Raw genomic sequence first — 13,503 nt, 5'->3', positions numbered from 1 at the left:
CGTGCAGGTGCTTTGTCACGTCGCTGAGTACACACTACAGCTACTAATTGTACCTATTGCACCAAGACAAGAAATATTTTACATGAGGAATGTGATTCTTTAAGCAGCTTAAACAAACTTAAGTTATTCCATAGCTGTTTAATGAATTGGCAACTTGATTGTAGCCAAGATAAATGAAAGTCGAGATAATGTAATATTAACCCATTTGTAATTTGGTAGCGTTATCTAGATTCCTGACCTCTTTTATTTATTGTTATTTGGAAATGATGACATGAGATGTTTTCTCATTTGAGCTGATAGTCATGTTTCTTTTATTATCTTATCCCAATTACCAAAAAGTATATTGCTCCCGAAATTTAAGTTTGAAATAAATTGACAACTGAATCAGGAAGAGAATATTGCTGCTTTTTTTTTCACATTAGTTTCAAAAGTAGAATTAAGGTAAATTTAAATTCATTATCTGTATTGCAAAAGTAATTTTAAAAAACTTGTGTGTGTGTGTGTTTCTGATTCTTGAGATCCCCCAAAGTCTGATTAATGAAAGGCCAAAGTAAAAGAAAGAATATACAGGCATTGCTCAGAGATATTGCAGGTTTGGTTCCAGACCACCGTAATGAAGCAAATATCACAATAAAGCGAGTCGTAATCTTTTTGCTGGTGGAGGGTCTTGCCTTCAGTTTGTAAAAAACGCAACATCTGTGAAAGCACATTAAAACGAGATGTGCCTGTACCTTGGCCAAGAATTAAACATGATGAATTTTGATAACACCCCAGATCCGGGGAAAATAGTCAGTAGTGGAAATTATAGCACAAATTTACAAGTGATATAAATATTAGGCGTTTTGTTTTTCTTCTTACAGCATGCGGAAACAGCCAAAAGAAAGGCCAGCACCTGAGGAATTGATGGTAAGTAAATTCTTTCACTTACATTAGACTTCTCCATTTATATAACTTCTTAGCATTCTGTTAAAAGGACCAGAGTGGAATTTGAAATATCCACAGGCTCTAGAGAGGCACCCATATATACTTAATTTGACTAGGTTTGTTTGAAGCTCCGATCCTCAGCTAGTAGTTTTTACTTTTTTAAAAGCCCACCACCATTTTGAAACTCAGTGCAGAGTTCTTCCTTTGCCTTCTACTTAAGGGTCATAAATTAATCTAGGCTCCGCCTCATCCTCATTTGCTATGCCAGCCTCTCAGAACTCAAAGGATTGGTCACAGAGAAGATAGCGTGTTGAGTTTTTAGGGCAACCCTACAGGAAATTTTGAATGTGGCATAGAGTCCTCCTGAATTGATGTAGAATGAAATTAGATTGGCTGCAAAAGATCAAGTTAATGTGAACCCTTGGTCTTTCCTCAGAAAGACAACCCCAAGGCTGCTGGTGCTGTGTTCTCAGCTCCAGGACCGCTTTCTTTGATTGCAAATGATAGTTTTTAGTCAAGCAGGGAGAGGAACAGAGATGCTCCCTAACTATTCCCAAATGGTCATTTGTTTAGTGCAGATTGTTGAGTTGACAGTGCGCAAGCTGTTTAAAGTAATGTTAGAATTGAGCATTCGTAAGTAATAATTATAGTCTCTTTCTAATGCTTTGCATACCATTCCCCGTCTTTAGATTGTTGCTATCAGAGCAAATTCCAGCCAATTTTCTTTCGCCACCTTCAACAATACGCAGTTTATAGATACTGGTACAGAGGTTTTCATCCATGTATTTCATCCTAATAAACACTCTTAAGTGCAAAAACTTCTGTATAATAAGGTTTCACCCCCAAACAAAATAACTGTCCTGTCCCCTTTGCATCGTGACTGCTTTCCAGGGAGGTAGCTTTCTCCTTCCTGTCACCCCTGGAGCAAAATTGCATTTTTCAGGGTAGTTTCAAGTTAAAGAAAGCTCACCCCTAAAACCTCTATAATTTGTAGCTATGCCGGTTTCATGTCTAGAATAAACTGGTCTTGGTGGGGTGGGGTGTCTGTGATAGTTGGGAAATTCTTACAGTTAGTCACATTTAAGAAAACTTGGAGCAGGTTCTAGATATGGAGCCCATTTACCTTGTACATTATTATGCTGTAGCTGGATAGCATAGGGAGGCCAATAGGGTTTCATAAAACAAATGCGTTTGTAAATTCATGTTTCAGTGCTGCAATGAGTTGGCCACTTATAAATAAAACATGTGTAGATGGTACATAGGGACATATGTTCTGGTAAGGAACACCATTCCAGGGTGTCACGTCATAAAGATAAGGTGAGGGTGGGTATGTTCAGTGTGTGTGTGTGTGTGTGTGTGTGTGTGTGTGTGTGTGTGTGTGAACACAAGGGATACATATTTCAATATATCTCTTTACAACTATACATCCTGGTGTGTGCTGTCCCACATTTTTAATTAATAAATATCAATAAATCAATAAAACACAATGAAAAATTTAGTCACAGGAAGCACTATCCTATACTTAATTTAACATTATTTCTAGTGCTGCTCACAGTTTGATTTAAATGAATGGATTCTCTCAGGTATAGCAATAGTGAGGCTCCCCTGGCTTAGCAAGGGCTCAGTGAGGAGGCAGAAAATGAGTGTGTGTAAGGCTCCTGTGGTCAAGGGGATTGGGCCCTGCCTGCCTTTGGCCAAAATGTTGGGCTCCTAGGTGATGGGAAAGAAAGTGGATGGACCCTGGCTTCAGGAACCTGAGTCACATCCTGGGGACCCAATCTTAAAGAACCAGTTTCTTTATTCCTTCTAGCATATTAATGGCTTTAATTTTTCCTTTTCTCTCTCTGCCTGCAACCTATTTGATGGTGCTCCCATCTGGAAGCTGAGAGCATCCTCTGGAATGCATGAACTGTAGAGCCCATTTGTCACTGTAGTTGGGGGCCCGCCTTTCACAAAAAGACCAGTTTATTTCCCAAGCACAGTAACTCCAGGCAGCAGGGTACCAACGTGGTCTGCACAGCTTGGGCCACATCAGCTGTGAGGCCTGCAGGATTGTCAAGGTTTCCCTATGGGCCTGCATTTTCCAAATCAAAGGAAGAAAGTCAGATGGGTTGGGTGGAAACATGCGTACAGTCTTGCAGGGGATGCGGAAATATACAATAACAGGCAATAAAGTAACTGCCGGGAAGGACTCAGTGCTGTGGGGATCCATCTTGGGAAATGGAGGAAAGCTACATGGAGAAGGTAGCATTTGAAAGGGCCTGTGGAGGATGGATTAAATTTTAATAGAGAGTTTCAAGGGGACATTCCAGGCAAAGCATGCCTGTGTAGAGGCCCCAGACCTTTTCAGAGCAAAGAGAAACCTCTGCTGTCTGCTGGACCAGAAATCCCTTCGCCATTGGCCTCGTGGAGTCCCACACCCACAAATGTGGAGTTCAGATAGGCAACATATTCACCTCTCTGAACCCCGGCTGTGCAGTCTGCTCAGAAATTCCATTTCTTATAGAAGGAACCCTAGTGTCCAGGCCTGAAACTGACTGACACAGAAGCAGCGCACCCACCCGCACATGCCTTTTTCCCTGAGTGAATGCTCTTGAGTGGACTCCCATTCAATATAGGGACTCACCTTTAGACCCAACAAAGGAAAGCAGCCGTGCGGGCAGCCAAGAACATCGAGCATGCCGACACAGCCCGACAGGGCCCCACACGCCCTCTTTCTGCTCCTGCGATGCCGATGCCAGCATGAAGGGACACACTTTTCAATCACCCAGAAGTGTGTCGCCGGAAAGACCTCTGTGCTGCCCCAGCTCTGTGACCTGGTCCAGCAGACTTAGGGACAAGGTCCCAGGCTTCAGCAACTCTGGAGGTGCAGACAGAATGTTCGCAGGCCTCAGACAAGCAGGGATGTCACGGCTCATGTAAAGGAAAAAACAGAAAATAGCTTCTGCTGGTCAAAAAGGATTGGTGAGGCTGCAGCAAGAAAGGGAGGACAATGATGCAAAGATGGTAGAGAAATTGTCCCAGAATGTCAATAATCGGACTGAGAAAGCAAAAAATTAAAAATCAGACCCTCAAATTCAGGGACAGAGACAGCCTAGATGGGAACACTGGGATGGAGAGGTCCTAGTCTGGTTTGCTATTCAAAGTATATGTTTAAATATTTTTTAATAAAGGGGATTTGATGAGAAACTTTATGGTATAGGCGAGAGAACCTCTTGTGCAGAATTAATCTTCCTTTAGGGTCAGGCTGTGACTTAGCAGGGAAGGCCTCCACACTTCGCTTCCTTTAGCAACTCCCAGTTCCCTCCCCACTGCGTGTCTTCATCTGCAAAATGAAGGGGAGGACTAGATCAGCAGTCCCTGACCTAGGGTCTGGGACTTCAGGAAGTCTGTGAGAGCCCCTGAAATTACATCTCAAATCAGGCATGCATGTGGGGATTTGCTGCTTTTTTTCTTTTTCTTTTTCTTTTTTCTGAAAAGGGATTCATGGCTGTCATCAGTTTTTCAAAGGGGACCATGACCCTGAATGATTGTTAAACTCCCTCACTACCTTCCCATTCTGTTAGTTAGAGCTTTGTGGCCAGGACCAGAACAGAGCTCTGAAGTGAGGCATTCACTGGGAGGGTATTGCTTGGTGTGGGGGAGGGACGGAAAGATCTTCTCTGTGGGACTGGGCAGGGCCTCCCACCAGCTGTCAGGAGGCCCTTTCACCTCCCAGCCCATCCTGACTGTGGGCCTTGGCTGAGCAGGGAGGGTGTGGGCCATGGGCACCTCTGCAGTTACAGTTTGGGTGCAGAGTCCTATAGATCCTTCTATGCATTTAAAGTATTTCCAGAAGCTTTCCATGTCTAAGCTCTATTTAATGGAATCTATGCATAGTAAGTAATCAGGTCAGAAGCAGCAGCACCCGGTTTGAGATCAATCGCTGGCTAATACTTTATCTAGGCCACTTTATTATCTCATGCTGATCCGATTCCCATTCTCCTCCGCCTTTGTAGCATGCACTTCGGCTGTGGTAAAAGTACGTATCACATACATATTAAAAACATATACCCATTCTATCTGTATGTAAATGCGTGAGGCACAGCTGGATATTGCAGAGGAGTTTGATTTACTAATAGTTATTATCTGTTCTAGCTGTTCAGTGGCAGAGAGAATTTCAGAGAAACAAGCTGGTGCAGAAATTGTCTTTATGCTATTGCTATACTGCTTTAGTAATTGTTTAAAAATGCGGGTTGTCTCCTTAGGTTCCAATAATGCCTGTTTTTTGTTGTTGTTGTTGTGTTTTTTGTGTGTGTGTGCATTTCCATGTACATTCCGGAGCAGGGTGTCCTCGTTTAGCATTTCCTCAAGTTTGGTTTTCAGGCTCCTAAGAAGAAACGTAGAGAGCAGTTTGCAATTGAAATGTGACGTTTTGCTTAGGAAGCAAGTAAATAGTGTGACTTCAAGTCCCTGACACAGGTGTGGGTCCTGAGAAAGAGATGTCAGTTATAATCAGAATAGTGCTTTTAGATATTTTCCTTCTAAACGCCAGCAGCTGCAAATGTGAAGGCATCTCATCTCTCAGAGAAGGCTTTATGTGTAAGAGGTGGTATTGTTTGGGGCTAATAAACACCAAACTGCTCCAGAAAAATCTGTTTAAACATTTAATTACTTGCAAAGAGATGTTAACTTGCTTAACTCCTCTAAATTAAATTGTCACTGGTAGCTTTTCTGCTTATCCAAACCTGATTGTAATTACATTTTCAGATAGTTTGATTGGTTGTTCTCTCAGTTAATCAAAGTATGTGATAAATTAGAGATCTATGTGGTCTCTCTTAAATTTTGGAGAAATAAGCCCTGGCCAATGTGTTTAGTGGTTAGAGTGTCGGCCCGCACACCAAAGGGTCTCAGGTTCGATTCCTGGTCAAGGGCACATACCTGGGTTGCAAGTTCTATCCCCAGCACTCCTCCCCCCTCCCACCCCCCAAATCTGGGCATGTGCAGGAGGCAACCAATCTATGTCTCTCTTTCACATCAATGTTTCTCCCTTTCTCCCTCCCGCCCTCCCTCTCCCTCTCTTTGTCACCCTCCCTTCCTCCCACTCTCTCTGAAGATCAATGGGAAAAAAATATCCTTGGGTGAGCATTAACCAAAAAAGGTTTGTGTTTGGTTTTTTTGTTTTTTGAGAAATCACATTAGATTTTGTCTCTCCACTCTAATTCCAGTGTGACTTTTTGGTTTATACTCCAATGGCTTTGTTTACCATCATTCTACCTAAACCTTTTGACCACCGTGAAAGACAAAATGCACCAGACAATTAAGGAAATTACTTTATTCAGTTTGCAATAGGGAGAATGTTAATAAGGAATGTCTCAAATAAAAGAGAGGGAGCCAAGGTTATGGAGACAGGTAAACAAGGAAGTTATCAGCCAGTCCCATGGAAGTCATGAGGAAGGATGGGAAAGGGTCTCATCTCTGTGATAAGGGGTGGTCCTCTGTGGTTAAGGAAAGAGTAGGGCAGTTTCTCACCTGTCACTGCTTTCTGGGAGCACAAGGGCTCAGGTAAAATTCACCACCTTCTACTGAATGGAGCAAGAATGAGTTTCGGTTTATTTTGATCCAGGGCCTACCTGTGTCCTAAGCAAGTGTGAAGACAGGCCCATTTCTCCAGCTCCCTTGCATAGGGCTCAAAGGATCACTGTGCTTGCAGTCTAAGCTTTTTAAGGCACTAATGATGGTTTAATAAGCAGTTTTGAACTTGGTTAGTTGATTACATTTCAACTACAACATGCTATTGCCTGTGTCCTATATAGCATATTTTAAAATAGACCATTAGGGCCAGTCTCATACATGTGTCTCTTAAAGATATTTTTGCTTTAGGTTATTCATTTGGAGGTGCAAATCAGTTCACTAGTGAGGTACCCAAAAATTGCAGGGAGAAACCCGACTGGGATTGTAACTTCAATAAATATTTCCTTCAAGCACAAAAGGCATCCCAGAAGCCTGGGGGCTCTACATAGGGTCCAGTTGACAGCCATGTAATGATTTCTTACTATTTTCAAGTTCTGAAGGCCATTAAAATAATCTGTTTATGTCTGCTTATAAATAGAAATCCACTAGTAAGAAGTTGATTTTAGCTTTTTAATTGCACATAATTACAACAGCAGAATCACTGTCTGGATGCTTGAGATCGCACTAAATCAGACAACTTTAATTTGAAATTTTGATGACACGTTAACACTTCAGCAAGAACAGAGAGATTATAACCCCAGAAAACAAGCTTTGTTTTTCCATAAACGTGACTGCTTAATCTTTTCACAAGACTTTCGCAGATAAATGTGTGAGTATTTATATACATGCACATAGCAAGAGAGATACAGATAGATAAATCTGTCACTCCTTGATCATGGTAGTGTGACAGGTTTAATTTCCCAGTTAAGGATAACTTTTTTTCTCCATCAGTCAAGTCAGATCTCTTAATATAGTGATGATTTGCCTGTTTAAGATTGCGGTTTTTTGAACTCCTGCCTGCAATGCTGCTTTTTTGTTTTACTGCACTGACTGTCATCTTCCAGCATCACGTTTCAGGGCACAATGAGGCTGTGTAACCTTGACCACAGCCGTAGTTCAGTTACCTGGAATGCAGTAAAGTGATCGATCAGGGCGCTCTCCGGTGTTGTGCCACGTCCTCGGGGGGATGAGCTGGGACTTTGGGGTGTGTTGCACGTTAGTTCCTCATCGGCAGTTTCTGTTATCTGGGCGGTGGCCTTGACCCAGAAGGCCCTCCTTTCCCCTGTCCTGGAGGGTCTCATCCTCCTCCTTCAGCTTTTCCCTGCTCTTCCCCTTCACAGGGCTCGCTCTTCTCTCCAGAATTTATTGTCTCCAACTTGGAACAGCACTCGTTTGCATGAATTACATAATTCATCTTACATTTACAAGTGGGTTATGTAGCACAGTGGTTTCTAACCCTGGCAACTCATCAGAATCATCTGAGTAGGTTAAAAAAAAAAGAAAAAAGAAATCTCGACATCCCAACTCAGGTCAAGGAATCTTTGGTATTTGTACCAGGGAGCAGGTACTTTTTTATTTTTAAAGCTCTCCGGGTGGTTATAAGGAGCTGCCAGAGGAAAAACGCACTGATTTTTTTTTTCTTTAATCCTTACCCAAGGATATGTTTTTATTGATTTTAGAAAGAAGGAAGGGAGAGGGGGAGAGAGAAAAACATCAATGTGAGAGAACAACATCGATCAGATGCCTCCTGCACACACCCTGACCAGGGATCAAACCCACAACCCAGGCATGTGCCCTCACCAGGAATCAACGCTCCAACCAACTGAGCCACACCGGCCAGGGCTAAAAACTCACTGGTTTTTTAATGCCTTTTTTCTCCAACTAGAGTATGAGTTCCTTGAAGGTGGGTCATGGTCTTAGAACTCACTGCCTAACTTGGTTCTGTGCCACTGTTATTCAGGCCCTGATCTAATTAAAAGAAAATAAATCACTATCGATTATACTTTGCATGTGCCATTCTCTCTAATCCGTTTCAAAAAAAAAACACACCGTGCTAGACAACAGATAAGTACAAAAAGATGTCCCTGTGCTGCAGGAACACACAGGGTAATCTTGAGGAGACTGACAGAAGGAGAAGCAAGCCACCCTGGGCATTGTGATGTCATACTAGTTAGGACGACCACACTAGAATACATGGTCAAAGGTTTTTGTTTAACCTCCTGTTATATGGTCATATGGGTAAAATAATTTGGTGCCAAAATTAAGGAATTTCTAGGATTTAGCAATGTTTGCAGGGATAACATTCAAAGCCTTTATCAACCAATAGAGTATAGACCTGGCCAATCAGAACAGGCACCAGCAGTCAGTTGTCCCACCCTGGAAGTCTGGGAAGAGCAAGAAGACATTAAGCAGGTGTTGCTGAACAGCACCTGTGGCCTCTGGCTTGCGTTCTGACCACCTCCAACAGTTAATCCAAATCAGGAGGTCATTAGAGAGCCAAGACCTAGAGGAGACCACCTGGCCAGCACCACTCTGCCTGGTTAGATTGATGGCAGGGACCCAAGGTCTTTATCTAGCAGCGTATCAGATGCATCCCACCGCACCTACTCACCCCCCAGCCCTTAGGAATAATGGATTAAGTTGAGAAAGACCAGAGACATTTAGCCATTTGTCAGAGAAATAGAAGGGGATCTTGAAACGTGGTCTCTGTGATTTGGGAATTGCTATTGAAGGCAGCAAACTTGTTTTCCTATGAGTACTGCCAATAAATAGATGCAATTCTTATCAATAATTAATGAGTCAAACCAGGAGTTTGAAAATGAGTCAAACCAGGAGTTTTAGAAAATATCTAAAAGTACCAAGGGCTGGAAAAATCTTAGACGCTTCCTATTTACAGTTGTAACCAGCTGGATTTGTTTAATGGGTTGTTTGCTTTTTAATTTGTAGCGGTTTTGAGAGAGACCTTTGGGGACTGCATGTCTTGTGGTTTCAGTGAGGCCTTTTGTAGATACACAGTTATTTGGGGGGTCAAACCTGCCTGCAGATCATTTGAGGTTCACTTGGCCTTTGGAGACTGCAGAAAGGCAGTGGAGACATTTGGGCCTCTGTCCTCTATTTAATTTTCAAGATTAGAATTAAACATTAGGCCTCGGTCTACGGAGAGACATTTGCCGGAGAATGGACTAGTTTCTTTCCAGTATCCTGGTTTACCGTCTCTCTGTTCTCTTAGAAATGGTCACTGATTCTGAAGTAGGAGAATAGGTACCATTCGTTTATTCGTGCAAAGGTTCCCTTGACACAAATAAAAATGGAATTTTCAAATGTAACCCGATTAACTCTTAATTGTATACCAATGGCCTGCGTGTGTGTCTGCTCCTTCAAAAGGTTTCTGAATGGCCTGCATGTCTTTTTAAACTTGCGGGGAGGGGGCTTTAATTAATAGCAGGACTTTCTAATTGTGGGATTGGTGTGGAGTTGACAAAAATTTGTATAAATAGGGTACATTTTTCCACTTAAGAGGGCTGTGCTGAAACATTTTTAATTGGATTTTCATGGTGATTGACAGCATTTGATTATGACAGTAACTTTATTTGGCTGGACTGCTTTAGCCTCTTGTTCAGATTTTTCCATCAAAGCTCTTTTTTATCCTCTGAATCCCCAGTGGAGCAGCAGTCATTGTGGAAGAGCCTTTTAGCACCTTTGTTGTCACCATCCCTGGTGACAATTGGACCCAGCTGGTAGTAGATAAGAAAATGTTCCTTTCACAAAGAGGCTGTGTCTCCCGCCTCTGCGGTTTCAATAATTTTAAGAGCCCCCAAAACCTGTTGAGGATTAGAAGTAGCTTTAGATGTGAAATGAGTGTTAAGTATTAGTAATCGGGAGATTAGGGCCCCAGGGACAATGAGAGATAAACAACTGCAATTAAGGCAAATCTGCCGATGTAAACAAAATTTAGCAGAAACAGATGCCCTAACCATTTTGGGGGATTGATTTGAGGGCACCAAGGAATCGATTTTTGTCTTGTTTACACTTTCAAACCCCTGTGATATACTGGAAGGCTAAATATTTCATACAGCCTGATTTTAGTTAATTTTTTTGCCAGTGCCTCACAGTAGGCGCCTCTCTTCTCGCAGTGACCAGGCCTGAGTTTATTCTGCCTTCACAGGGAGCAGCTAATTGTCTATGAAGGGCCCCCGTGTTTAAATGGGCTTGACAGGAATTTAAATTTTGTTTCAATCAACCCCTGTGCTCACAGCCTGCTCCAGTTTCTAATTTTTAAATTAAACATGATTTTTTTTTTTTAAGCCACAGCCTTGCCTCTGGAATACTCGCTTTAACTCTCAGGAAGGCCAGTTGGCCACCCTGGAATGCTGGTGTCTGCAGGGCCTGAGGCTGGAAAGGCCTCTCTCCAAAACAGGCATTTCCTCCCCATCAGGGAGGACCGCGGAGCTCTGGCTGTCTCCTCCCCGCCTTGGAAACAGCCCCCTTCCCACCCTCCCGTGCAGGAGGCAGGCACCGGTGCCGCCTTGTCTGGAAAGTGGGTTAAGCACCAGAGGAAGGTGCGAGGATAGCTTTGAGGGGCGGACGGAATTCTAACCCACTGCACACTGGGTGCAGATGAATGTTTCAGCCTTTATTTGCAGGTGTGAAGTGGGCGAGAACACGCTGTGAGTGTCATGGTGTGCATGTCAGTGTGCACCCACCAGCTTTATTTCTTGAACTCTGTGCTGAGCATCCTCTCTGATGCTGAGGAAGCAGTATGTCAGCCTTGAATCCTGACAGTCTAGCAAGAAAGATGAGACTATAAACAGCCAAGCACAGGATAGTGTGCAGTTCACCAAAGACCCTCCCTCGCCTACTCCTGCCCACCTTCACCTCGTGGCACTCCTTTCCACGCACCCTGTGCTCTGCCCTTCTAACAGCCCCAGATGCTTGGGGCATTCTTACATGGTCATGCCTTTGCTTGTGCCGTTTCCTCAGCCAGGAATGCCCTTTCCTCATGTCCACATGGTGAACTCCTACTCAGCCCCCAAGACCCAACTGACACAGCCTCTCTGCAGCTTTCCCAGGCACGCTTCAGTAAGTTGATGATTTCCTGTTGTATGCCATCCTTCCTCCTGGCAAGCTCCGCTATTAGTGCACTTCTCACACTTTGTGGTAGTAACTTGTTTGTATGACTGGTTACAGTGCATAAATAAGACCACGAGTTCCTGGAGGATGAGATCAGTCTTATCTTTGTTACCTTGGCATATAACCCGGTCCGTAACCCCAAGTGCAATGCTCACTAAACAATTACTGAATTGAAGTGATATGAATTTAACAGATGAAAAGTTCTTGGGAAGGCAGGATTTCTTTCAGCCAGAGTTTTCTGGAGAGACTTTGTGCATGGGGTAACAAATGAGCCAGGCCTCGCAGAATAACATTTGGGTATTTATGTGAGTGTATTATCTTCGGCACATAATGTGAAACACAGCTGAGATCGTAAGGGAAAGCACCAGACCCTCCAATAGCCACACTAGCCAAAATCTATACCATGACTTATTTTCCCTGAACTTACTTGAAAGAAATTGGATGCAACGTGGAGCTGCAGATAAATTCAGAAAGGCTTCTGTTCTTTAACCTTTAAAATATATATTTATTGTAGAGAGAGAAATTAATCTAAACAAATAATATCTTTTAAACACATGAATTTATAGAGTTTTTTCAAATAGTTATCTCATTTGACCTTCACACAATCACTATAAGGATTTTTCTTATTCCCATTTTACTGATGTGTTAAACTGGGGCTCAGAGAGGCTAATTGACTTGCCTGGAGTCATGCAGCCAGGAAGAACATAGAACCGTTCAGCATTAGTCAGAGCTGAATATCGATGCATAGAGGGCAGGGGATTGTTATTGTGGGTGTGAGAGTTTCAGATAAGTCCAACTGTTTCTTGTAATCAGAAATACAACTAAACACAAATACCCCACAAAGAAACATATAGGATTGCAGTGGTTTGTGCTGGTGAAGCCAAGATGCCTTTCTGGGGTGATTGTTCCACTCACCCCTTTGGTCCTCAGTGCAAACCAACCACACAGGAAGAGAGAAAGTAGTCAGCAGCAGTTTGCACCTAGTCTGTTCATTGGTAACCAGGGGCGGGGGGCCGGGGGACTGTGAGAATTTGTGTTGTTGTTGGTGGTGGTTTTATCAACTCAGCAAAAACTGGTGGTGGAGCCCTAACTGGTTTGGCTCAGTAGATAGAGCATCGGCCTGCGGACTGAAGGGTCCCAGGTTCGATTCGGTCAAGGGCATATACCTTGGTTGTGGGCACATCCCCAGTGGGGGGTGTGCAGGAGGCAGCTAATCGATGTTTCTCTCTCATCGATGTTTCTAACTCTCTATCCCTCTCCCTTCCTCTTTGTAAAAAATCAATTAAAAAAACAAAACAAAAAAAAACAACGAAAACCTGGTGGTAGAGTCTGTTCTGCCATTGAACCAGCCACAGACTTTTCTCCTTTCCAGTTCTACCATCGTGGTTAAATGAGCAGCTTCCAAGACATACTGTCCCCTGAGTTTGGGAGACTCAGAAAACTTTACTGAGGACATGCTGTGTGCAGAATATATTGCTAGGTGTTATATTGCTAGTACTCAAACATGGACCACAGACTAGTGGTAGTACCTGAACTGTTTCTTGCACACAAGATAAGAAGTTTGTGCCAGAATGTAAGTCAAGCATGTCTCAAAGCATTCTATTTAATTTGGATTTTTTTTTAGCGAAGCTTTCTTAATGAAGGAAGTTACGTGCTGATGTGCATTGTGGCATTGCTCCTTATCTCGTTGGAAACCAGTAGCTAGCACACAGTTCCCAGACCAACTACTTGAGTTGCACAGCTGATGGGAATACAGAGGCTGATCAGACACTAACCTTGCCCTTCACGGCCTACAGTGTGGTGAGGGAGTAAAACTGTTATCTAACCCCTGAATTCCCTGCAGCTGGCATGATACAAGGCACCACGTAACTGTTCAATAATCTCTTTTGAGGAGATGACCAAAAAGAACTAAATGAAAGACATCCTACAGAATGGGGAAAAACATTTGCAAACCAT

At 43.0% G+C, this 13,503-nt stretch overlaps 1 protein-coding gene across 6 annotated transcripts in view; it reads left to right on the top strand.

Moving 5' to 3' along the window:
* MAP2K5 (mitogen-activated protein kinase kinase 5) overlaps positions 1-13,503 on the top strand; it is a 273,560-nt gene that overhangs the window by 235,023 nt on the left and 25,034 nt on the right. For all 6 annotated transcript variants that reach the window (XM_054716100.1, XM_054716099.1, XM_028141851.2 and 3 more), the window contains one exon: positions 861-906. In XM_054716100.1, the coding sequence (XP_054572075.1) occupies positions 861-906 (46 nt within the window). The remainder of the gene's footprint in view (positions 1-860; positions 907-13,503) is intronic.

This window comes from Eptesicus fuscus, chromosome 5 (assembly GCF_027574615.1).
Source record: "Eptesicus fuscus isolate TK198812 chromosome 5, DD_ASM_mEF_20220401, whole genome shotgun sequence".
Lineage (NCBI taxonomy): Eukaryota > Metazoa > Chordata > Mammalia > Chiroptera > Vespertilionidae > Eptesicus > Eptesicus fuscus.
Note: the sequence above shows the minus strand (reverse complement) of the source record. Positions and strands in the feature narration are given on the sequence as shown.